We start from the raw sequence: 23,956 nt of genomic DNA, 5'->3' as shown, positions 1-23,956 counted from the left end.
TTCTTCGATGTTGCTTTTTGTTTGTTTCACTTCGAAAAGTTTTTACTTTCACTACGCGCTTCTTACTGAATTATTTTTATTTAGAGTATATTTTTTTATTTTTAAAGTATTTTTTATTTTAAAATATATTAAAAAAATATTTTTTATTTTAAAAAAATATTTTTTATATTAATATATTAAAATAATATGAAAATATAAAAAATATAATAATTAAAAATTAAAAAAATTAAACTTTTTAAAAACACTTTCAAAATGCAATACTAAATATTACTAATTGATTTGTGTTTTTTTTTAATTTAAATTAAAAAATACTCATCCTATTAAATTTAATTAGAGTAGCTGTGATCTATCGGTTGAAAATAGATTAGGTCGGTATCAAAATTCATATGAACGAAACAATACTGTGTTTGATAAAAAATAATTTACACGATATCCCATAAATTAACTTAATACCTAAGTTTTATTCGAACGGATCTGAAACAATACTGCTCGTTTCAGACAAGAAGTCGTTTTTTTTTTTTTTAACTCGGTATGATATTTGTTGGATTTTACTTGGGAGCCGTCATCCAAGGCAGATAAATCTGTACATCAATTAAATTTGCTCTTTCCTTGTCCCTTTTTTTTTTTTTGCCGTTGGAGTTTTTTTAAAATATTTTTCTGATTTTTAAATAAAACAATTCAAATTTTTATAAAATGTTTTTTAAAACACCATTCTAAACAACCCTAAATGAAAATCCTAGAAGTTCAATGGGTGAATGGGTGAATCGCATGTGTTACGGTTGAGTGATTTTTTTAGACCAATTTTCAATTTAATTTAAATAAAAATTGTTCATTCGCGCCAAAATTGAAATTTGCAAGAATTTTTGCGCCAACTCACAAAATATATTTTTTTAAAAAATCAAAGTTAAGGAGTTTAATCTAACACAACGACCTTGAAGCTAGTAAGTTCTAGTAATCAAGAATTCTAATCTTACTAGAAGCATAATTCTCTCTAAAATTTTATACTTATCGTGAAATCTTATAGCATTAAGGTCATGTTTGTTTCTCGAAATTCATTTTCCGGGAAACTACTTTCCAAACTTTCCTGTGTTTGTTTATCATTAGAAAAGTTGATCAACGGAAAACACTTTCCGGTCAACGGAAACACTTTTCGGTCAACGGAAAACACTTTCCAGTCAAAGAAAAATTTGGTTTGGTTTCTAGGAAAGTGTTTTCCCTTTTGGCTGTGTTTGTTTTCCGGAAAGTGGTTTATGGGAAACCACTTTCCAAACTTTCATGTGTTTGTTTGCCATTGGAAAAGTTGGTCAACGGAAAACACTTTCCAGTCAAAGAAAAATTTGGCTTGATTTTCAGGAAAGTGTTTTCCTGAAAAATTTGAGCGGAAAACACTTTCCGGAAGTTGTGAAAAATTTAGAAATGTCATTATTTGCTGATTATATCAAATTTGATCCTCCAACTTTTGATTGCTATATATAATTTGTTTTGAATATTTATTTTTCAATTTCATCTCTTAAAATTTAATTTTTATATTAATTTTTGTCCTTATTTTTATAATTGCTATTTGCTTTTTCCTTGTCATTTTTTTATTGAAATTTTTTATCTATCAAATTTGGTCCTCATTCTTTTGATTTTTACTTATTTTATTTGAAATAATTTATGAAATGTTAATTATTATTATTTTAATTTCTTCACCTTTTATTTTTTTTTAATTTTTTAGATTTGATCTCTATTATTTTGATTATTATTTATTTTATTTGAGATAATTTATGAAATTATATTTTTTTCAATTTCATTCTCATTCAACTTTTTTATTTGTGAGATTTGTTTCTTATTATTTTAATAAACTTGAAAAAATAAAACATCAATAAATTATTTTCCAGCTCATTTTCCATAACATAACCAAACACTGGAAAGTGTTTTCCAACTTATTTTTCATTACACTACCAAATATCGGAAAATATTTTTCTGAAATTCACTTTTCCGAAATTCACTTTCTCAAGAATTTACTTTTCTTAAAATTTACTTTTCAAAAAAAACTACTTTCCTGCAAATAAACGGAGCTCAATATTTATCCATAAAGCTGGTTTGCGTGCGATGGATTTGGCGCACAAATTCTACCCCTGACAGGATAGTGAATAAAATTGGAATAAGTGGATCACGTGGAGAAACTATAGGCTACAGCACAAACTTTATGCAGGACCACTGGGCCCTGAAGCTCCAAATTTTCCTCTCGTCGGTCGAATAAGAGTAAATGTGATAGGACAGGATATTAAGCTTGGCAAATAAAGTCCATACTCGCGTATAAAGAAATCCATAGCTGGAGCACATTTTCGAGGCACCGGAGTGGAAAATAATTTTTGATGACCATCGTCAGGACGGGAATCGGGATGCAGTATTATGAGTGATGAATTTTGGCAGCAAGCAAAGGCAACGGACCCAAAAATCCAAGTAACTCCGGTACCGGATTATATCTAAGGCCTGTTTATGGTGAATTTAAGAAATTTTTAATTATATTTTTTAGAAAAAAGCTCGTGATATTTCAGAAAAACACTCTAAAAATAAATATTTAATTAATAATAGAGATCAAGAAACCCTTTATTTCAATGACTCAGTAAGTTTTTATAATTCATAATTTTTATCTTTTGACAAAGAACAATACTAAAAATTTATATTTCAATCATAGCATTTAATATTCATTACGTGTCAAAGAAAAAAAAAATATTTATAACTCATTAAAATTTCGTGATCCAACATGTCTAAGAAAATTCCCAGAGTCACGAGTACTTGGGTTCGACAAGTAACTGAATTTAAAGATATTAGATTTGGTAGCTCGATCTATACGTGTTTGAGTTCAGCACCTGACTAAGCTCAAGAACAAGGTTTAACATTTTATTAGACTCCTATATATTTGGACTCATTGCTTGGGCTCATTATTTGATATTAGAGTATGTTTGACAATGTGGTAGCGGTTGCTTTTCAAATAACTTTTCATGTCGAAATGCATGCTAATGATGTTTTTTTATTTTTAAAAAATTATTTTTAACATCAGCACATCAAAACGATTCAAAACATACAAACCATATTAAAATTTATCAAATAAATAAATAAATAATTTTTTTAAAAACACGATTTGCACTGTGTCCCCAGACATATCTAAACCTAATAATAATAGGTTTGATAACACATTAAATTTTTTAAATATCCTAGCTTAACGCTTTATTGAGTTTAAAATTATTGGATATAAGAGCTTGTCAAATCTATTCATAAGACGAGCACAAAAATATTGAATCATCATCATTCCTCTACTTTCTTTAAAATAAAGAATTCAGGTAAAAAAGAAAAGCATGTCGATTTATCACTTTCGAAGTCTAGTTTCTTTCAGTGTCATCATCGTTGGCATTTTGACAACGTAATTCCAAATTTAAAAATTCTTCTCACAAAATGCTGTGGCAGGCTAGAGAACAAGTGGAAAAAGGAAAGGTGGTTTCCTGTTAAAAGTTCCTTTTCCTATGATTTTGATGCAGATTAATTTATGATATATGATAATGATTTTACCTCTAAAAAGTAAACGAGTGGATTTTAGTTGTAAAAGAATCATTTTAATTTAACAATTTAAATTATTAAATTATATTTGAAGATATGATTTATATTATTTTTTAATATATATTCTCAAATAAAAGTTATTTATGCTTGAAACTTATATAAACTCATACTATCTTATATTTAATTTTTATCAAATAAATAGAGATAATGAGATTTGAGTTCGTGATTATCTGGTTATCAATACTTTGATATCATGTTAAAGAATCGTTTTAAATCAATAACTTAAGTTATTAAATGAAGTTTTAAAATATAATTTTTATTATTTTTTAATATAGATATTTATTAATTTTTTTCCGGATAAATAGTAAATCCTTAACCGAGGTGATGACAAATACAATTTTAGGCTTTTTACTTAGAGTTGCGCTTACTATTGTAGTTAATGTGAGCACATCCTCGAGTCTCATTTTGATGATTATTTTGTGAGATAAGGTTTATTTTAGAAATAGATTAATTGGTAAGTATTTAATATTTATACCTTGTTTTTAGATATTATATTATTTTTGTAAGGCCCGGTCCGGTTAGACGGTTTTAGTTTTTGCAATATTCCTCCTTCTATCAAGGATTTACTCCATTAAATAATCACTCTAAGTGGGTTCCTAGTTCGAAGTAAAGTGGTTCAAACATAACTTGCTGCATGCTTGGCTTCTATTCAGAATTCAGAATCAATAGCCTTTTAAAGTTGCAAGATGGCAGTTGCTACCGTAAAAGATGCATAAGCAAGCATGATAATGGAGGTTTACGAAGGTAGACTGTACATCTGTCGTCTCCCTCTCTATGAAGGCTTACTGATCTTTATATTTATTCGTCTTTGTTTATATTACATAAAACTTTCAATCTTTCACACTTGTCTTCATTAAAGGTCCGCATAATTTTTTTCATGAGCAATTTTCATTAAGTATATAGACAAGAAAAAAATATATTTATATATAAAAAATTAAGATGATCCCAGGAAAAAAAATACATAGCTTATCTTAGACATGTATTAAAAAAATACTTTTAAATAAAAATTATAAACAGAAGTATTGAATCAAAGGATACTGCATCTATCTTCATGTTCAAATAATTCAGATGGTTTTACCTAGTTTCATAGAGATTAAATTTCTTTTATATCCTTGTCCATATAAATAAATAAATAAAAACATAACTCTATAAAAATGAATATAATTGTCATCCCCATATTCGGATATTCCTATATGCTGCCTGTTGCAGCGAGCACGGAAGTAGAATGCAAAAGACTAGCTCGCTCTGTACGCGCCACACTGCTCCGTTGTGAACTAAATTCTTGCCGTGAGACCGTTGTTGTCCATTTCCACTGGGATTATTAATTATTTTTATTACTCTTTTCGACGCGGGATGGAGCTAAATTCTACAAAAGCTGTACACTCAATTTCTCGCACGCACAGACCCGATCACGCCACACGCTCTCACACACTATCGCGCGCACTCGCGCAGGACTCTGTACTCAACACTATAAAGCAATCAGCCAGATTTGAAAACTGCGTTGCACTGTCAGCCGGTATAATTTTTTATATGCATAGAAAATATTAAGGTGTTTCAAACATGTCTAGAAAAAAAAAAGTCGAACCATAAACTTGAATATGTTTAATAAAGTTTATTAATTTAAATAATATAAATAAAAAAATATAATTATAATAAAAAAAACTAGTAAAAAAACTAACCATTAAAAAAAAAAGAATAAAACTCATTCGGGTTAACATATTAAATTTATAATATTGTCATGATATTATTTTTCTATTTCAATCCACAAGTAAAGAAATATTTTTGTTTTTTAAAATTCTTTTTGTATTTTAAAAGTGTTTTTTTTATTTTTTTTTAATTTTTAATTGATTTTTTTGGTATTTCCAAATCGTTTTTATGTGCTGATATAAAAAATAATTTTTTAAAAATAAAAAAATATTTTAATATATTTTCAAATAAAAAATACTTTATAAAACAACCTCTATCTCAAATATTATTTTAATGCTAAAGATTTACAGCACAAAAGTTAGTCCATTTTGTCACGGGTGAAGCATGATTAAATATCATCTTTGGTTGTTTTTATTCTCTAATCAATAGTTTAGCTTTTCCCAGAATTAAAATAAATCCGGAAAGCTCACTAAATAAATAAATGCACAATGTTACAGAAGCGTGAATAATTCTGTCCTTGCAGAATGCATGGTAAAGGGATTCATGAAACCAGAGGTTTTTGAGTTTCTGTTGGCCCAGGACAAGTTTCGTGTTGACCTGGAACACCTAAAAACTGCAAAAACTCACCTCAGCCAGCCGATACTGGAAGAATTTAACATTTCAAATTAATTAACAGGGGCCTTCACAGAACGAGGAACCTTCAAAAATTGGCGTATGCATGCCATTATGAGTATCCTTTTGCTAAAGGCAATAAAGTAGCTTGCTTTCTGTTTACTGCATGACTCCATGATGACAGCCGAGCTCCTGTTCTCTCTTATATTGAAACGGCGATGCAAAGCTTCCTTCCAACGTGGGATCTTCCCATCATAGCTTTTCTATATTTAAAGCTCTCTATCTAATTAACTAGTCCTCCGTCAAGTTTGTTTATTCAATACAAGTGTGCATACTACCCAAGAACACATTTCAGACCCAACAATTTCTGTGAAATTAGTTTCTGATTTTGGCCAAGATAAAAAAAAGTTGACGTACTTTAGGCCTGGAGCTCAAGGGTTCTGCTAAATAAGTCGATTACTGATACTGGTACGTGTTAATTGAAATTTTGTTGGGAAACTAGTACTTTTCAAGAGAAAAGAATTAATATTATGATTGTGAGGGAGGTACTGTTACTGAGAACCAGGAAATAAAGGAGGAAAACGATGTGAACAACAAGTACTGAAGGAAAAGAGCAAGCCAAAGTTTTGTTGTCCAACTGAGATCAATTATTTCTCAGTTGACTGTACGAGTGGAAGTTGGTGAAAATCACGTGTATGCATTAATTCGAGTAATTTATATTGAAAAATAATATAAATTATATTTTAAATTTTATTTAATAATTTAAATTTTTAAAATAAATTAGTTATTTGATATCATATCATAGTTTTGATAATTAAACAATCATAATCTTTGATATCATCATTCTCACTTAACTTGATAAAAAAAATTAAACACAAAGTAATGTAATTCTATATAAATTTTAAATTCAAATAATTTTTATTTAAAAAATATATTAAAAAATAATATAAATTATATTTTAGATTTTATTTAATAATTTAAAATTTTAATTGAATTAATTCTTTAACTTTAACTTCCAAGGTTCCTCATTTGTAGTTGACGATCCTCTCGCTAGTCAAACCAATCTTGAACTTGCAAGATTTCTTCAGTTCGATATGAGGTCCTCAAGATTCGTTGAATTCATGCCGGAAGAATTTTCTCAGAATAAATAGCAGCTAGCTAGTATTTGGAAAAACTTGTTCCAATACACAGAAGATGAAGAATCTCACAGGCCTTCCTCTTTTGTAGTTGACGATCCATCCAATTTGAACTAGATAAATTGATGCATCCTCGCTCTTCTATATGTTGGTCTAAAAGCCAGGCGTATAGGTAACCTCTGCACTCCTTTAGTCTTTCTACTTTCCACTTCATCCTTCCCACCATCTCTTCCCTGCATCATAAATTTGTAGATGTATCAGGCGGACGCCTGATTTTGCATGTGATTTTCTTTTGATGGGTCAAGTTCTTGCCCCGAGGAGGTGGCTCTGTGATATATGCAGATTGAATGCATATCAGAGGTCGTCCTCTCATAATTAATGCCTTTTGCTTCGAGCAGGAGATAGGTGTCTTGACGACATAAAATCAAAGGTTACTCTGTCGACGAGAATAAGATATCAAAGGTTATTTATTTAAAAATATATTAAAATAATATTAATTTTTTTAAAATTTATTTTTAATATTAATATATTAGAACAATAAAAAATATATTTTTTTAAAAAAACTTAGCTGGTGCACTACAGTATTCTAATAGCTTTTTATCGTTTTATTTAAATCTAGTATTGTAATGGGTGCCGATATTATAGTTATTAAACCCGATCTGAGGTTGACTTGGTCAAGAAGCCGGGTCCTGGGTTTTATAGGTCAACCCGAATTCACTCGGGTCAACTCGAAAATTCACTCTTTTTTTTTTTTTTGAAAGCTGTTGACAACAACTTCATCACCTAAAAAATTTAATATTCTCACAACTTTGTAATTTACCTTCTCTTTCCAGTAAAAACATGTTTCCATATTTTCCAACCAAGTGACTTTAAAAGCTAGAGGGAATGCCCCACATTGCAATTTAATATATTTCCTGATCAACTAAAATTTTTAAAGGAAAGGCATACAAAACCTAAACCTTTCCCTTTCTCTACCAAAAACAGCAAGCTGGTGCTCCTCCTAGCTTTAGATTTTCTCTCCCGAAACTAGTCAAAGCTTTCCTTTTTTACTTGGCCAAAGCAACTGCCATGTGCGACTAACTATAAAAAATTAGAAGATAAAAGACATTCTCTTCCCTTATTTCTTCACTCTCGTTTTAGAAGGCATTCCATCAAGCAGTATGGGATGAAGACCCTGGCCACAACTTCCCTCGTCCCTCTCTCAATCACCCCCTGGTTTTTTTGGCAAAAACTAGAGAGCCCCTCCTTCTTCTTCCCCAGCCACCTCTGTTTCTTGGCCAAACCAGAGTCGCCACCCACTAACACAGGAGGCCAGCCCGACCAGCCTCTAGCAGATAGAAGATGATGAAATAAGTCCCTCACTCTCATTTCCTCTCTTCTGCTGCTAACAACAACTCATTGTAAAGAAGATGAAATAAGTCTCTCACTCTCATTTTCTCTTTTTTGCTGCTAACAACAACTCATTATAAAGAAGATGAAATAAGAAGGGAGGTTGAAGGACAGAAACTACATTTGAAAAGGAAAAAAAAACACCGGGTCTCATCCAGGTTCGCCCGGGTTGTGGGTCGACCCGTCGGGTCGCCCGGGTTTTGCTGGGTTGTTGCGCCAGTCGGTCTTTTAACAAATCCAAACCGGTCCAGGTCTCGGGTCGACCCGCCAAGCCGATCCGAGTTTAATAATTATGGCCGATATTATGTCAATGCCAAAATTATAAATTCCCTTAGGATGCTAATTAATACTGAAGCAAATATTTTCAGCTCCTTTTCTTGTGCCAAAAAAATAATGACAGGGCAAATAAAGTCCTGCTTTTGTTCTTAGCTTGTAGCCTCTGTTAAATGGCATACTTAAAATCCCATCAAATTAAGAAGAGCTTGGTTTTAATATATTGAGTCATTATCTCCTTTTGTTCTTTTTTAAACTTCGATTTTAAAAAAAAATGTATAAAACACGATGATATAAAAAAAAACACAGATTATGTGAAGAATGTTAGAAAAAAAATGGGAAAATCTAGACAAGCCTAGCATCTATTGAAATCTAACAAAGCTGAGATATTCGTCAATGACCCAATTATACTATGCAATGAATGGATTGACAGTGGTTTCTGGAGGATATTGTACCCATTTTTTTTAAAAAAGTAAAATTTTAAAAAGTAAATTTCAAGAAAGTGAATTATTTTTTGATGTTTAATAGTGTTATGGAAAATAAGTTGGAAAACATTTTCTAGTATTTGGTTATGTAATGAAAAATGAGCTGGAAAATAACTTATTAATATTTTATTTTTCTCAAGTTTATTAAAATAATAAGAAACAAATATTACAAATTAAAAAGTTGAATGAGAATGAAATTGAAAAAAAAATATAATTTCATAAATTATCTCTAATAAAATAAATAATAATCAAAATAATAGAAATCAAATCTAAAAAATAAAAAAAAATTGAAAGATGAAGAAATTAAAATAATAATAATTAACATTTCATAAATTATTTCAAAAAAAATAAGTAACAATCAAAAGAATGAGGACCAAATTTGATAGATAAAAATTTTAATAAAAAAATAATAAGAAAAAAGCAAAGAAAAATTATAAAAATAAGGACCAAATTTAATATAAAAATTAAATTTTAAGAGATGAAATTAAAAAATAAATATTCAAAACAAAATATATATATCAATCAAAAATTTGAGGACCAAATTTGATATAATCAGTAAATAATATAATATTTCTAAATTTTTCATAATTTTTAAAAGATATATTTTTTTTTAACTAACTTTTCTAATATTAAATAAATATAAAAAAATTTTAAAAATAATTTTTTTAAAAATAAATTCCAGAAAATTAACATAGCATTCTTCTGTTCTGTGCTGTCTTTCCAAACAGTGGCATCCTTCAGGTCCCTCGTTACCTCGAAAACACAGTTGTTGCACTTGAAACCTGCGCCCAGACTGATCATTAGTATTTTATTACCTTTCTTAAGCCTCTGCTTAGCCTCCATGTAGGCTAAAACATACCAAAGGCCACCAGCTGATGTATTGCCAAATCGATGAAGTGCCATTCTAGCTGGCTCGAGATCATAATTACTGAGGCTTAAACTTTTCCCAACCTCATCAATAACTGCCCGTCCACCTGGGTGTACACAGAAATGGTCCACTCCAGTCTTCAGATTCAAGCCTGCTCCCATTTCTTGAAGACTGTTCCTTTTGGTTTTGTTCTGTTGACGAGATACATAAACACAGCGAAGTTGTTCACTTAGTGGTAATATTTTAGGTAACAAGACACGAAGATTCGCAGCAAGAGCCTTAGCAGCAGATATTTTAAGGCTTTTAGTAAGGAGAAAACCTTTGTAGCCAAGGTCATCTGCTACTTGTATGCAGCATCCGTAGGCCTCGTCGTTTGAGCCAAGATGCGTACGCACGACATGTTTCAATCTGAAGATAGCTTGATGTTTTAAAGCACTGTTGTTTGTGAATAGCATTGAGCAACCTCCTGAACGGAAGAGGAGCATCATGGATTTTTCTTTGCCTTGGTACCAATTTGAACCTAATGATTCTGTACTCACAACAATAGCGAAGGCATTCTTGTATGACTTGAACAAGTGTTGCACCAGATCAATGGCTACAATGCTTGTACTGCAGCCCATTCCGGAGAGGTTGAAAGTTTTAACGTTTGATCTCATCTTGTAACGATTAACTACTCGAGCTGTCAGAGAAGGTGCAGGAGAGAACAAAGAAACATTGACAACAAGTATGTCAATTTCCGATGGAGAAATTCCTGTTTTGGCAAATAGCTTGTCGAGCGTGTCAAAGATGAGACCATCCATTTCCGAAATGGAGTCTTTCAGGGTCGGAGAATCCTCTTGGCCTGAGATAACGTTTCTAGGGCCATACGTTTCTTCACCAATGCCCGAGCTAACAATAGTTTTTAAGAGAAATTTGTATTCTTGTAGCCCCAGGTTCTTATTTCTGAGGACTATTCTTGCACAAGTGTCTGTGTCAAGCTTCCTATCCTATGGAGCTTTGTAGCATTCATAAGCCATCATATAGCAGCAGGCTTCTCTGTTCTGAAAAACCAACTTACGAAGGCAGAAAACAATGAAGAAGAGAAGGCAAAATATCATGATCGGCTCCACATGTCTATCTGCTTGCTGGTTCAGTCAAAACTTGGGATTGTTGAAAGAAAAATCTCTCACAACCTCCACGAATTGTTACATACAGTAAATTGAAGTTGTAGATATGCACGCCAGAGCCATTGTTTGGGGGCAGGCCTATAGCAAAGTACTAAACAAATGGACCGGATAATTGACATTTACACGCTGAAACCATCGTCCACGATTTCACATGCACACAGATTTCTAATTCGGAAGAGCAAAATGAACAAGAATGATTTTATACGCACGAAGTAGGCGATTTCTTATAGCATTGTTCTTATTTTGTCTTGATCAGCAAGTCCCAAATTATTAAAATTAATAATTACAGAAAACTGCCAATTACAACTTGGTTGCTTAAGTATTGCTGGACAGCCACAGCCACAGCCACAGCCTGCCAAGATTTGAGATTGCCGGGGCAAAGCCGTAAACATTGCACCAATCCACGGAAAGTTTGAGGCTGGTAAAAAAAACCCTTTGCCTATCGCATTCACAACAGCCTTTTTATAGCTAGAGACAATAAATGCCATAAATGAGGTTGATGAAGCTGCAATTTTCTTCGAGATAAATTAATGAGCAGGACGGAGGTCTCTGACAACCCTGTTCTTGACCACTTAAGCACTTAACATGTACACAGCTCGTGCCAGGAGGGGGAGGGCTAGAAAATTGCAGCCCCGCTCACCAGCAGATAAGCAACGTGAGCCTGTCTAGCTAGTCACTTTTGGGCTTCCTTTATTGTATATTACATCCTTATTTTTCACGATTCGCGGGTCAAACCTGGCCTAATTGGGTCGCAGAAGTCTCATTAACAGCTTGCTGGCCTCTGCTGGGTCAATGGTGATGGCAGGCCCAAGGTTTGACACTTCACCCCCACCCAATTTTGGGTCTCGGGGCCCTAATTGGGGAAAAAAACAGAGAGAAAGAAATAAAGAAAAGGGCAAATAAAGCAATCCATGACGTGTCAAAATGTTAAACTTGACCTTTCAAAGGTAATTCCGTTAATTGGGTTTTTTTTAGTATTATTTATTTTTTAAAGTATTTTTTATTTAAAAATATATTAAAATAATATATATTTTTATTTATTTAAAAATATTTTTGATATTAATATATTAAAATAATTTTTAAAAAATTAATTTTAAATAAATTAAATTAAATTTTTATAAAACTCCGTAAATGCTGTTAATAAACTGTTCAGCTTTGAATATTTCCTGCCGACTAATAAACGAAAACAAAGTTCTCAATTCCATAAGCAACGAACAAAGCAGAAAAAGCAAATGGCCACGCTGCCTTACGCTGACGTGGATTCCAGCTTGAGAGCCATGGCCGGTCGAGCAGAAGGGTTTGGCCGGTTCTCCATCGGTGGCCTCCACGGTCCTCTCTACTCTGTCACCACCTTGGCTGGTCTTTTCTCCTCTCAAACTTTCTTTTCCAATCAATCGTTTCCTTGATAAAAAATTAATTAATCCTTCATTAACAACCTTAAAATAATCGAATTATATATGTTCATGTTGTTTTTTAGATGATGGGCCAGGATCACTACGAGAGGGTTGCAGGAGACAAGAACCATTGTGGATTGTTTTCGAGGTTTCTGGTACAATTAATCTTGTGTCACAATTAAGCGTGTCATCTTATAAAACAATAGATGGCAGAGGTCAAAGAATTAAGGTTGCAGGTAAAGGATTAAGATTGAAAGAATGTGAACACGTAATTGTCTGTAACCTGGAATTTGAAGGTGGTAGAGGACATGATATTGATGGCATCCAAATAAAGCCTAATTCTAGACATATTTGGATTGATCGATGTAGTCTTCGTGATTATGATGATGGTCTTATTGATATTACCAGACAAAGCACTGATATCACTGTTTCAAGGTAAGTTTTCCCATTTCTTAAATGCAGGATTCTTATTTTTTTATTCCTTTCGACTTCTTGTGTTTTTAGAAGAAGAACAAGGCATTTTCTTTTTTTGAAAGGTTATTTAATCCTTGTTTGCTAATGTTGGATTATAAAGGGTTTTTTCCTTTCTTTGTTGATGTTGTACTAGGTGTTATTTTGCACAACATGACAAGACAATGCTGATTGGAGCAGATGCATCTCATGTTGGTGATAGATGCATAAGAGTGACAATTCATCATTGTTTTTTTAATGGAACAAGGCAAAGACATCCGCGTCTTAGATTCGGGAAAGTTCATTTGTACAACAACTATACAAGGAATTGGGGAATTTATGCTGTTTGTGCAAGTGTAGAAGCCCAGGTAGGAAAAGGAGAACGGTGCTTTGTTGTGATTAAACGTGTGTGTGTGTGTTTTCATATAAAGGTGAGACCAACGATTTGCAGCAGGATATGCAGCTTCTAAATTGTAGTCTCATTCTATTGCGTTTCATCAGATATATTCTCAATGCAATATATATGAAGCAGGACAGAAGAAAAAGACTTTTGAATTTTACACAGAAAAGGTAATGTGATGCTCTTTTACTTATTATACCTCAGGCCTTTTATTTTTTGTCGAATAACCTGAATGCTTTCGTCTAGAATATTGCAGATCAGTATCTGCCGAATGAAATCTATTCTATGTCAAATAGGTTTCGTTGCATATTACATCGGGTTCCTCATCCCGGATTGTTTTTCTTTCACTTGTGTGTAATGATTCACAGGCGGCAGACAGACAAGGGGCTAGTTCTGGTTTAATAAGATCTGAAGGAGATGTATTGCTGAATGGAGCTCAATCATGCTTATTACAAGGTGTTGGAGAAAACTGTGTGTTCCATCCAGGTGAATATTATCCAACTTGGACCCTGGAGTCCCCCTTGGATTCTCTGAAAGATGTCCTCCAAATCTGCACTGGTTGGCAATCTATTCCTCGACCAGCAGGGATGTAGATAGTTGCGTAGTTCCATAGATGTAGATAGTTGCGTAGTTCCATATGTATTTTCGAGCTTTATATCTGTTTGTGATTTCGACCAACAAAAACATATACTGATGTGTCAAGTAAAAAAGGTAATGCTGGGTTACAAATTCCTTGATCTTAGATATATATCAAACTTTAAAATCTTGTTCTAAAACGTGGTCAATCAACTTAGACATCCTCAACTTACCCAGGTTGGCTTTGGCCTTTGCATTTTTTTTCCCCTGGTTGACTGATATTGTAGCTGATATCTTCACAGGTTCGTTGACTTTCAACTTGATCTATACCCTTCATTCATATTTAAAAATTTTCAGTTGAAATCTGTATATGTGCTTCACCTATTTGGATATTTAGCCATATTTTATCAGCTAAAAATAATCATTCTGATATACCTGTTTGCAAACTGCAAATAAAATCAACATCTGTGCAGAATAGGAGAAGAAATTCAAAGGGATTATAGTTAATTTTCTGCGGCATTGGCTGACTGCCTATTGTACCGTACGAAATTCACAAAAAGACATGATTGGAAAGGAAGTTAATAGATTCTATAATGGTGTTTTTGAAATGTATTTATTATATGATTTCACTTGGATTTACATTATCGCGGAGTAGGAGGTGGGGAGCTGCCTGAAAGGGCAGTTCCATGAAACAAATGCGCGATGTAATTCCCAAGATCGTCAGGCGTGAACCTTACAAACATCTCAAAATTATTCTCCCGCAACATCATCCTGTGCGTGTCATAAAACTCTCTGTATGCTGGTATAAGTTCCTTCGCAATTGACACCTTCAATTCATCCCTCAACTTCCTATCTGGCACAACCCATGATATTTGTTTCTTGTATGCTTCTTCAAAAGCTGCGTTAAACCTCTGAAAGCATTCCTTTGCTTCTTCAGGTGATAGTGGTGGAGAATTTATGTCTGGTAGAGATGAGAATACCTTACCCCATGCCATTGTTTCATAGGTGGAAGCATATTGTATAACCTTCTTGGCATGCTTGAACACCCAATCTTCACCGAGAAGCACGTTAAGGTGAGTCGTACAGACCTTGTCGAGGACAATCTGAACATTGTTAGCTAGGAATAGGTATGACAAGGACATATCTTTGTACACTTCTGCTTTCCTATCAAGCTTGCATAAAAGGACAAATAAGAGCCAAGCTAGGTGCACTGAAACTGCTGGTGTTAAACCGGAATCAGAGGTTGGACTCTCGAAGTAAGCTTCAGGCAAAGCTGTATCCCTTGGTGGTGGAGAATCGGAAACAATGTCAGAGAGAATCCTGCTGTAATCTGCAAGTGAAGATATGTAACTCGTAACCTTTTGGGTCAGTGGGTGAATCCCACCACCCACGATTAGAGTTTTTGACGAGTCGTTTTGAATTGTTGATACAAAGTCAGAAAGAATGGCACGGATTGACTCGCCAAGTCCATGTAGTGATGAAACAACTTGCAGTTTAATATCTGAGGTTGATTCAGAGTTGAAAATCAACTCTACCTCTGGCTGGAGATCAGAGACTGCTTCGTAGAGTTCCATCAGCGGGAAAATCCTCTCTGGCAATTTCTTGCACTTGGCTACATGCACAGGAAATCTAAATAGATTTATTGCTCCTTTGGTTATCTCAGAAAAGCATGATTCCTTGATTGTTTGAGATGCCGAAAACACATGATCACAGAGAGCTTTTTCTCCACTAAGGAGTGTTTTTACAGCAATCACTGCATTCATCCAGCTCTTTATCATATGCTCGAGTGCTTCCCAATTCATTTTGTGAATTCGAGAAGACCTGAATTTTTCGATTCCTAGCAGATACAATCCTTCATCTACTACTGATTTTCTGACAAGTTTGTATATTTTGACACACTCAATGCTGTAGCCAGAACTTATCATACAATCAGCTATAGATTTGAGATCTGACATGGCAACTGCTACGACTCTCACCACATTAGTGATGGACTCACCGGCTGTTTTGAACTCTTCTTCCGATCCAAGCTCATTCTCATCTTCGATCGAGCCATCCGGTGATCGAACTGAAATAGACTCTGGATCCAGTTGATCGCGTGTTGCAGCCAATATCTGATAGAATTCTTTTTGGAGTCTTGCCATGGCCATTTCCATGAGTTTCTGAGAAAGCGCAAGCATAACAGAGGTGGAATGCTCAGAGACTAATGTGTGCATTGCTCGACGCAAGTCCCTGACACTTGAGAGAAAATCTTCGGCTTCATCTCTGTTACCGTGGAAGAGGGAGGTGACTCTGGTGATAGATGAAGAGTTCGGGTCCCATTTGGTGATGATCAATTCAGCCTTTTCTATAGTTTTCTCCGTCACGGATTTGGAGAGCTTGTGGGAAGAGGAGGAAGGAGTGGAAAGGGTTGAAAATGAAGAGGAAAACGAGCGTGTTTTAGAGGATGCAAAAAAGTGGGCTAACATCCCTCTTCTTGCTGCAACGCTCTTCGGAGTCTCGGACCGAACCATTGAGCCCTGAAAATGGGAGCTCAAAAGTAAGGAAGGAGAGTTTGTAATTCAACTCAAGGAGGAAGCTTACAGTTATTGGTTGTTGTTATTGAGTGTTTGTTATGGGTGGGGGTTATATAGGGAAGAGGAGCTCCTAAGTTTCCAATTGAGGAAGGTTGTTTTCTTGCACTGTTAGGCCTGAAACCATTGACCAACTCAAGTTGGATATTATTGGATAAAGCTAGATTGAGAGTGCAGTAGCTGTTTTAAAATATTTTTAATTTAAAAATATATTAAAATAATTTTTTTATTTTTTAAAAATTATTTTTAATAACAACATATTAAAATATCTAAAAATATAAAAAAATTAAAAAAAAATATTTTTTCTACAAAAAAAAAAAACAAACAATACACTATTGTTTCACCAATTACAGCCCTTTCAACTCTCTATCTTTCTTGTGTACTTTAAGAACTTCAAATCTATTCTAGATTTATTTATTATTTTTTTTTACTATTTTTTTCGGATTTTATCTCCCCTTTTATCGAGGATTTATCTCATTTAAATAAATGTTTTGGTATCACATTTTATGATGTAAAAGAAATTGACACCCTCGTAGAGAGATGAAATCTTTCATCATTGAAGTCCAGTAATGCGACTTGTTCTTCACTAATTGATGATAATTTGAATATGTGTGAGAGAGAGAGAGAGAGAGAGAGAGAGAGAGAGAGAGAGAGACTTGTTTTAAAACGCTCTTATTTATTGCTATTTTGTGTTCAGTCTCGTTGCAATATTCCTTTATATAAAAAAGGGGCCGGGTTTACCAGGCAAAGTCGTGCTTAGCCAGTCTTAGAACCAGACAGTTGGCTACTACCGATATTGTTTAGAAAATTATTATTTATTGCTTAGGCATTGATTAGTAATTCATGATGAGTTTCTTGAGATATCGAGAGACTATTTAAAAACAGAGAAAGACTCCGTTTTTTTGAAAAAATAATTAATTCGGGAAGTTGGAATTTCTTGTTCAAATATAAAATTTGTCTTTCGAATAATTGAAAATTTAGTTTTCTAGCTCTTTAAGTTTATACCGAGTTCTGAGAACACACTTTACAATTTCTCTTTAGAATTCTTCCATTTTTTTTTTAAAAAAATAAACTAAAATGATAACTAGTAAGATATTTTTATTTTATATGCACGCTTTTAACAAAACATTAATTTCTATTTTTACTTTTTTATATTTCTTAGTGTCATAAAATTTGTTTATTTTTATTATAAATCTAATATAAAAAGTTTTAGTTATTTATGATAATTCTTAATTTGAATGAAATTCAAATTAATATTTTTTAGTTAAATTATTATAAATATAAGATATTAAGATGATTATTATGAACTATAGTTTTGATTTTTTTTAATGAAAAATAGTTATAATTTGAGCATTTCTTATTTGTTTTTTTTTTTTAATTCTTTTTAGTTCTTCCCGATTGTTTACTGAAAGAAAGAAAAAAACTGTAAAAGGAAAAGAAAACTAAACAGGAGAAGAAAACTGGTTTTCACCTTAAATATGACTTGAGCAACACACTTTATTCAGAATTTCTTTGTTTTTTTTATAGTCGAATGACTTGCGAAGTGCATGCTAGACGGGCAAGAAATCTGCTGAGACTCTTTGGCTCCCCACTCTCCATTTTAGAACTCTGCTATTGATATCTCCAGGGGAAAATATGTTTGAACGACGCTGTGACTATATATGGCTAGCTGCACTGTTACATAGGAGAATTTCTTGTGGAGATTTCTTTCTCCTTTTTTTTTTTTTTTGTTTTTTTTGCATTGGAGCCGGGCTGCGCCTGCAACCTACCATTTGTTGTTTTTCGGACGAAATATTTATTGCAAGGATTTCAAAGTTGAGTGTTATTCAAGGTGATTTTAAATTTTTTTTTTTTTAAGATGTGGATTAAGACTAATATTTTTTTAATTGTCTGTTGAGAAGAAAGGGAAGCTGGAAACAGCATGGAAAAACTATATATATATATATATATATATATATATATATATATATAGTGGGGTTAGACTGATTCTCTAATGCTCGATTCTTGCCTATAATTAAAAACCCATTTAATTTAGCTAGTTTTCAAAACCTAGACTTGACCCGAATCTTCTGAATGAACTCAAGTATATATTCCTAATCATTTTCAAATTATAGTTACTATACAAATAGATCAATTTAAGAGATCACAATTTTGCAAGTCTTTTCCTTTAAAAATATCAGTTTCAGCAGAGTGTTATCTAATTTTTATTCACATGTTTCTGATACATGGTAGCATTCACATCTTCCTGGTTATCAACCTAGCTACTTTGAAAATCAAATGGAGCTATAAATTTAAGCCCTAAACGTCCTCGGGGCTCAAGTAATCGGTCAAGGTTCTTAGGTCCTCAAGTTTAAAAAAACATTCGATCTCCAAGTGTGGAGGTGAAGAGGCATTGTTTTTTACTTTAACTTCATGGGATTTATTCGAACGTCATGAAGTTTCCTGGGAAAATGACTGCAAGCATGCAAAACAAGGATTCGGCTTTCTATTGTTTAACTATTTTAGCTTAAATCACACTGGTATCAATGGTTCCACTCGGTCAAGTAACTACATTAAAATGTTTCCCATAATGTTTTTCTGATTGTCTTTGCTCTTGACCAAAAAATGACGTGTAATTAATTTAAAACTGTCATTGAATTCGATAGTTTATACTCTCTAAGAAGACGATATGCTTGATAAGCACTCATGAATATGATAAACTGTCAAAGATTATTTTGACCAAACTACTCAACAAAAAAAAAACAAACAAAAACAACGCACCTGGTGGTTTGTGACAAGCAAAAAGAGACTGAGACTTGGGAGAAGGGACATAGCTGCCATTCAAATACATAGCTCGATGCAAACTTTCTTAATCGTTTTAAATTCTCAAAATTAAATATCTTGTACAGTTCCAAAACAATACATTCAATGGCGAGTTTTTTCCTGCTTAGCAGGTTCTTCTATGGCGAGTTTTTTCCTTGTTAATTGCGTAAGGACTAGGACGTCTGATATCAATTCGTTTTAACTTTGATGGGCAACCTCAATTCTTCAGCAACCATGAGAATTTATCTAGTTTTGCTTCAACTGGGGAAGCTTTCATCTGTTTTATGGGGTTTGAACTCTTATTCCACCTAGAAATTATGGAGATCATTGACTTTCTGAGATCTCAAATATCAAGCCAAGCACACATGTTGACCCAATTTTTGGAGGCAAATGAATGGCATTCTACAGGAGGTTAACGACCTCAGATAAGGTTCATGCACATGAAAAATAATATAGATATTGCTTGATAAATACACAGAAGAAATATATATATAGAGGAGAGGCGCTAGCCACTAGCAACGCCAAAGCTTGAGAATCGAGAGTTGAAATGAGAATAAAATGAAAGGTGGAGGCTCTTCCTCATGGCCGCAGGAATGTCTGACCATAAGGAGCATTCCCCCCCAGTTTTGGCCGGACTCTATAGATTTTACGTGTCATCCAAAAAACGAGCAAAAAAAGTCATCTTCTTCTAATAAAAAAATAACATTTTTTTTGTGAAAACTCAAAAGCGTGCTGATAAATAGTAGATTGGATGATCTATCGCGTATCTTGATAGGACTCGTATATATATATATACACATGCAGGACCATATATCACATGCGTACAAGATTTCTTTCGAATAACGACAATATGAATACTAAAATCAATATTATTAACCGAAACTATCGTTTTTAATTCAATGTTTCAAGGGATTGATTCGAGGGGTAGGAAGAATATCCATTCGGTTTAAGATTATTATTGTGCATTTTTCTATTTACATAGAATAATGATATTATTATACTTATTACTACTAACCAGCCAATCACTTATTGTTACGCGGGTGGTTAGTTTTTTTTTTTTTCATCACTGTAAAAAATCACACTTTTAAAAAATATATAAATAATAATCTTTCTAAAATTTAATAATATTCTCCGAAACTAATAAAATAATATTTGTTAAGAACTTAGTAAGATTTTATTGTATTGATCACATAACATATAATCTTTTGATAATTAATATTTCATTTTTTTTTCTTTCTTTTTTTATCTTCGCTAGAATTTAATTTGATGTTTTATTTTTTTGCTCATAGTATTTTCATCTGTTTTTGGTAAGATTTAATCATGATTAAAGAGTCCACACGCCTCCTAAAAACGAACACATTTTTTTTAATAATTAAAATTTTTCTTTCTTTTTTATTTTCTAGGGTGTGATTATTTTCTTTTCATTCTGTTGTTATTTAAAAAAAAAAACTAAACTGAATTTAAAAAAAAATAAAAATAAAACAAAGCACTGTTCATTAAAAAAACAAAAAACCCAAAGTAGCCATTCTTCCAAAACCTACTGTCCAGCAGCCACACAAGCCAACCTCATCTCCACCATATCCTCACCACCGTCCCTAGCCTTCCTTTCTTTTTCTTTTTTTTCCATCGCAATTATCAACCATACCCGTAGCCAACTTCATCACCCAGAGAATTAATTCCCCTCTTCATCGTCCTCCTGCCAAGAAAAACTGTAAACCCAGACCACTATCTCCCTCATTTCCTCCCCGCCATTCATACCGTAGCTCACCAAGTTAAAGCAGCCGACCAATTTTATTTCAAAAGTGGAGAGCGTACGACGCGAGGGAGTTTGGGAAGGGGCTGATGGTTTGCTAGATCTGGAGAATCATAATATTTACAACCAAGTTTTTTTATGTTAAATATTTTCATTCTTTGCAATTATTATCGACCTGTTAGATTTGCATGCAACTTTTCTTCAATAAATATTGATTTTTTTGGCTGTTTCAATTGAAATTTATGATATTTTCATGTTTTAACTTTAACGTGAGTTTTCTTGAAAGTAGTTTTCTTTTTTTTTTACTATTTTTTATATTTGAAGTATCTATTTTTTATATGTTTTTGGCAATATTTCTCACATAATTAGTTTTGATAAAGTGTCCACTACACGTCTCCACCCCCAGTTATTATTTATTACTGCAACTGTAAGAGGTCAGGCGACGTTTGGAACAAACCCTAAACACAGGCTGCGCACGCGATTTCACAAACAAATGAGCAGAAATACTCTTCAGCTGCAATTCCAAGATAAATCTAGCTTCTTGTTTAGAGTGAGATACACCCTCCCCAAAAGTATAAAAGCATAGATTGAAAAAAAGAGGAGCTCCAGTTCACAAATACCATCAAAATCAAAACTTGTCAACAGAATAGGTTCAAGAAAGAAATCAAAATAGCCTCTCTATGCTATGGATGCACCCTACACCTTAATAGCATACTTTCTCATTGGGAAGTACATCTCTTTATTCTTTTCGCGCTCAGTCTTCAATGATAGCTGCATAAACAGGCATATCAAGACGTCATGCAAGAAGGTTATATATACATTAAAAAGAAGGGGAACCAATAACAAATTCCACAAACCGCTCGGTATTTTGTTTCTTGCGGCATTGAAAATGAGATATGTACAAAAACTAAGATCCTTTAAAGGCTCATTTCAAATCGAACATGTCACTAACAATTTTAAACCTGAGTTCCTAATTAATACGCCAGTGCTAACCAACTTGGTTGTGTATCCTTACCAGCACGCATCTGTAATGTATCACCTTCTCAACACTTTTATGTTTCATGTATAAAACAATAGTTCAACAAAGGTGAAGTGATACCTGATGCTTAGTAAGCCTCCTGCGGATGGCCCTGGTCTTCTTGGGACGCAGATCAAGAGGCAAAAACTTCTTGTTCTTGTATGCATCCCTCAATATAGCCTTCTGCTTCTGTGAAATAACAGTCAACACCTGTGCAATGGACAACCTCACAACCTTGCTGCACCCCACATCAAGACCCAACACAAGAAAGAAAACACATAAATATCAATTTAAACAATGAATAAAACAATATCAATGAGGCACACCACCTACAGATAAATAGAAAACATGAAGTAGCTGTGCATGCCCTATATAAGACCTAGGCATTTTTCACTTCCAAAGTAGAAAAACTCATTTATCACTTCAAAGAGGTAGAAACTTGTCAAGTTTCCTGTTCAAAAAGATGACCAAGCACTGTATATATTTGCTAGCGAATTCAATATCTAAAACAAAGATTATTAACTTCAGTCAGTTTACTGGTTATTAAAAAGCATTACTTGATAGCTCATAAAACTAAAACCTTAATTGTCAAAATAGGTTACACCAAACACGGATTTTAACAGTCATGCAACTAGGCCTTCAATTTTTCTTTCCACGGAAACAAGAAAACAGATGGTTCAAGTTTGGCTTGTATATTGAATTTCAAAAGCAAAACCATCACCCCCCCCCCAAAAAAAATGGCAGGCTAGATGCTTGAAATCACTTAAACATTTTTTGAACACATTATTTTCATTTTGATTTTATTACAGAAAGCAGCCCAAAATGACACCAGACGCTGCCTAAATCAATAAAGCACGCTGATATAGCTTAAAGTCAATCCTAAACGAATAACTAAGAGCAAATCCAGCTTGGAAGCTCGGAAAAAAAAAACCAATACTGCCTCAATCCATAAGTACGAACCAAGAAAAAAACCCATTAAACTTAACACAGAACTAGTACCATCAATCAATCCATTCCAGTGAAAAAAAAACGCGGAGAGGCAGAAAAAGAGAGGTGAAGGGATTGTGAGTGTTTACATCTTGGAGAGCTTGTTAGGAGCACCTCCGGTGACCTTAGCAACGCGAAGGAGAGCAAGCTCCGCTTTGAGATCCTTCAACTGAGCCAAAAGATCTGCCTTTGATTTGTTTCTCAACTCATGAACCTTGATTCTTGCTGTCATTCACAAAAATCATAAATCATAAGTCGAAATAAACAATAGCAAAACCCTAATCCAAATCAAATGATTTGACATTTTCTTGATTTGTTACCCATTGCTTCGTCTCTCTCTCTGGCAACGGCTATGCGGCTGTCTGTGTTACCTCTCGGTGGATACGGAAACCCTAAATAAGCGTAGGGTTTTGAGGAACTTATCGAGCGCAGGAGATAATGGGCTGGGTTTCGAGTCTTCAGTTTACTAGGTTAGCCCATTCTCCCGAGAAAATATTTCGTTATATTTGGGCCAAAGATGATTTTATCAGCATGGGTCTGGCTTAAATGAGTTGTTGGGCCATTATATGTATACTTTCAGTTGATAACTTGATATGTGTATTTATAGGCCCAGCCACGTAATTATTTGATTGCGATCCCAGGATCCAATCATGAGGGCACTTGTTTGCTTCCGATTTTTTTGAAAAACTGAATTCTTCAGGTCTTTCAAGTAAATTACGAGTTTGAATGTGTAGTTATAGTTATTTTTTAAAATGTTTTTTATTTATAAATATATTAAAATAATATTTTTTTATTTTTTAAAAATTATTTTTGATATTAACGCATTA

At 33.3% G+C, this 23,956-nt stretch overlaps 3 protein-coding genes and 1 pseudogene across 3 annotated transcripts; 1 reads left to right on the top strand and 3 right to left on the bottom strand.

Moving 5' to 3' along the window:
• Window positions 1-9,022: 9,022 nt before the first annotated feature.
• Window positions 9,023-11,242, bottom strand: LOC133705331 (3-ketoacyl-CoA synthase 19-like; annotated as a pseudogene).
• Window positions 11,243-12,351: 1,109 nt separating this feature from the next.
• Window positions 12,352-14,165, top strand: LOC133705989 (probable pectate lyase 4). The gene is made up of 5 exons (XM_062131475.1): window positions 12,352-12,538; window positions 12,657-13,008; window positions 13,181-13,391; window positions 13,525-13,593; window positions 13,792-14,165. Exons 1-5 carry the CDS (start codon window positions 12,412-12,414, stop codon window positions 14,014-14,016), a joined length of 984 nt encoding a protein of 327 aa, XP_061987459.1. The 5' UTR covers window positions 12,352-12,411; the 3' UTR covers window positions 14,017-14,165.
• A 400-nt stretch (window positions 14,166-14,565) lies between these two features.
• On the bottom strand, window positions 14,566-16,586 carry LOC133704061 (exocyst complex component EXO70H1-like). Its single transcript, XM_062128796.1, has one exon. The coding sequence runs from the start codon at window positions 16,507-16,509 to the stop codon at window positions 14,641-14,643; it is 1,869 nt and encodes a 622-aa protein (XP_061984780.1). The 5' UTR covers window positions 16,510-16,586; the 3' UTR covers window positions 14,566-14,640.
• A 5,019-nt stretch (window positions 16,587-21,605) lies between these two features.
• LOC133704595 (large ribosomal subunit protein uL29-like) lies at window positions 21,606-23,603 on the bottom strand. Its single transcript, XM_062129469.1, has 4 exons — window positions 23,450-23,603; window positions 23,219-23,354; window positions 22,224-22,380; window positions 21,606-21,895 (listed from the first exon to the last, which is right to left on the bottom strand). Exons 1-4 carry the CDS (start codon window positions 23,451-23,453, stop codon window positions 21,821-21,823), a joined length of 372 nt encoding a protein of 123 aa, XP_061985453.1. The 5' UTR covers window positions 23,454-23,603; the 3' UTR covers window positions 21,606-21,820.
• Between the last annotated feature and the right edge of the window lie 353 nt (window positions 23,604-23,956).

This window comes from Populus nigra, chromosome 10 (assembly GCF_951802175.1).
Source record: "Populus nigra chromosome 10, ddPopNigr1.1, whole genome shotgun sequence".
NCBI classification, from domain to species: Eukaryota; Viridiplantae; Streptophyta; class Magnoliopsida; order Malpighiales; family Salicaceae; genus Populus; species Populus nigra.
Note: the sequence above shows the minus strand (reverse complement) of the source record. Positions and strands in the feature narration are given on the sequence as shown.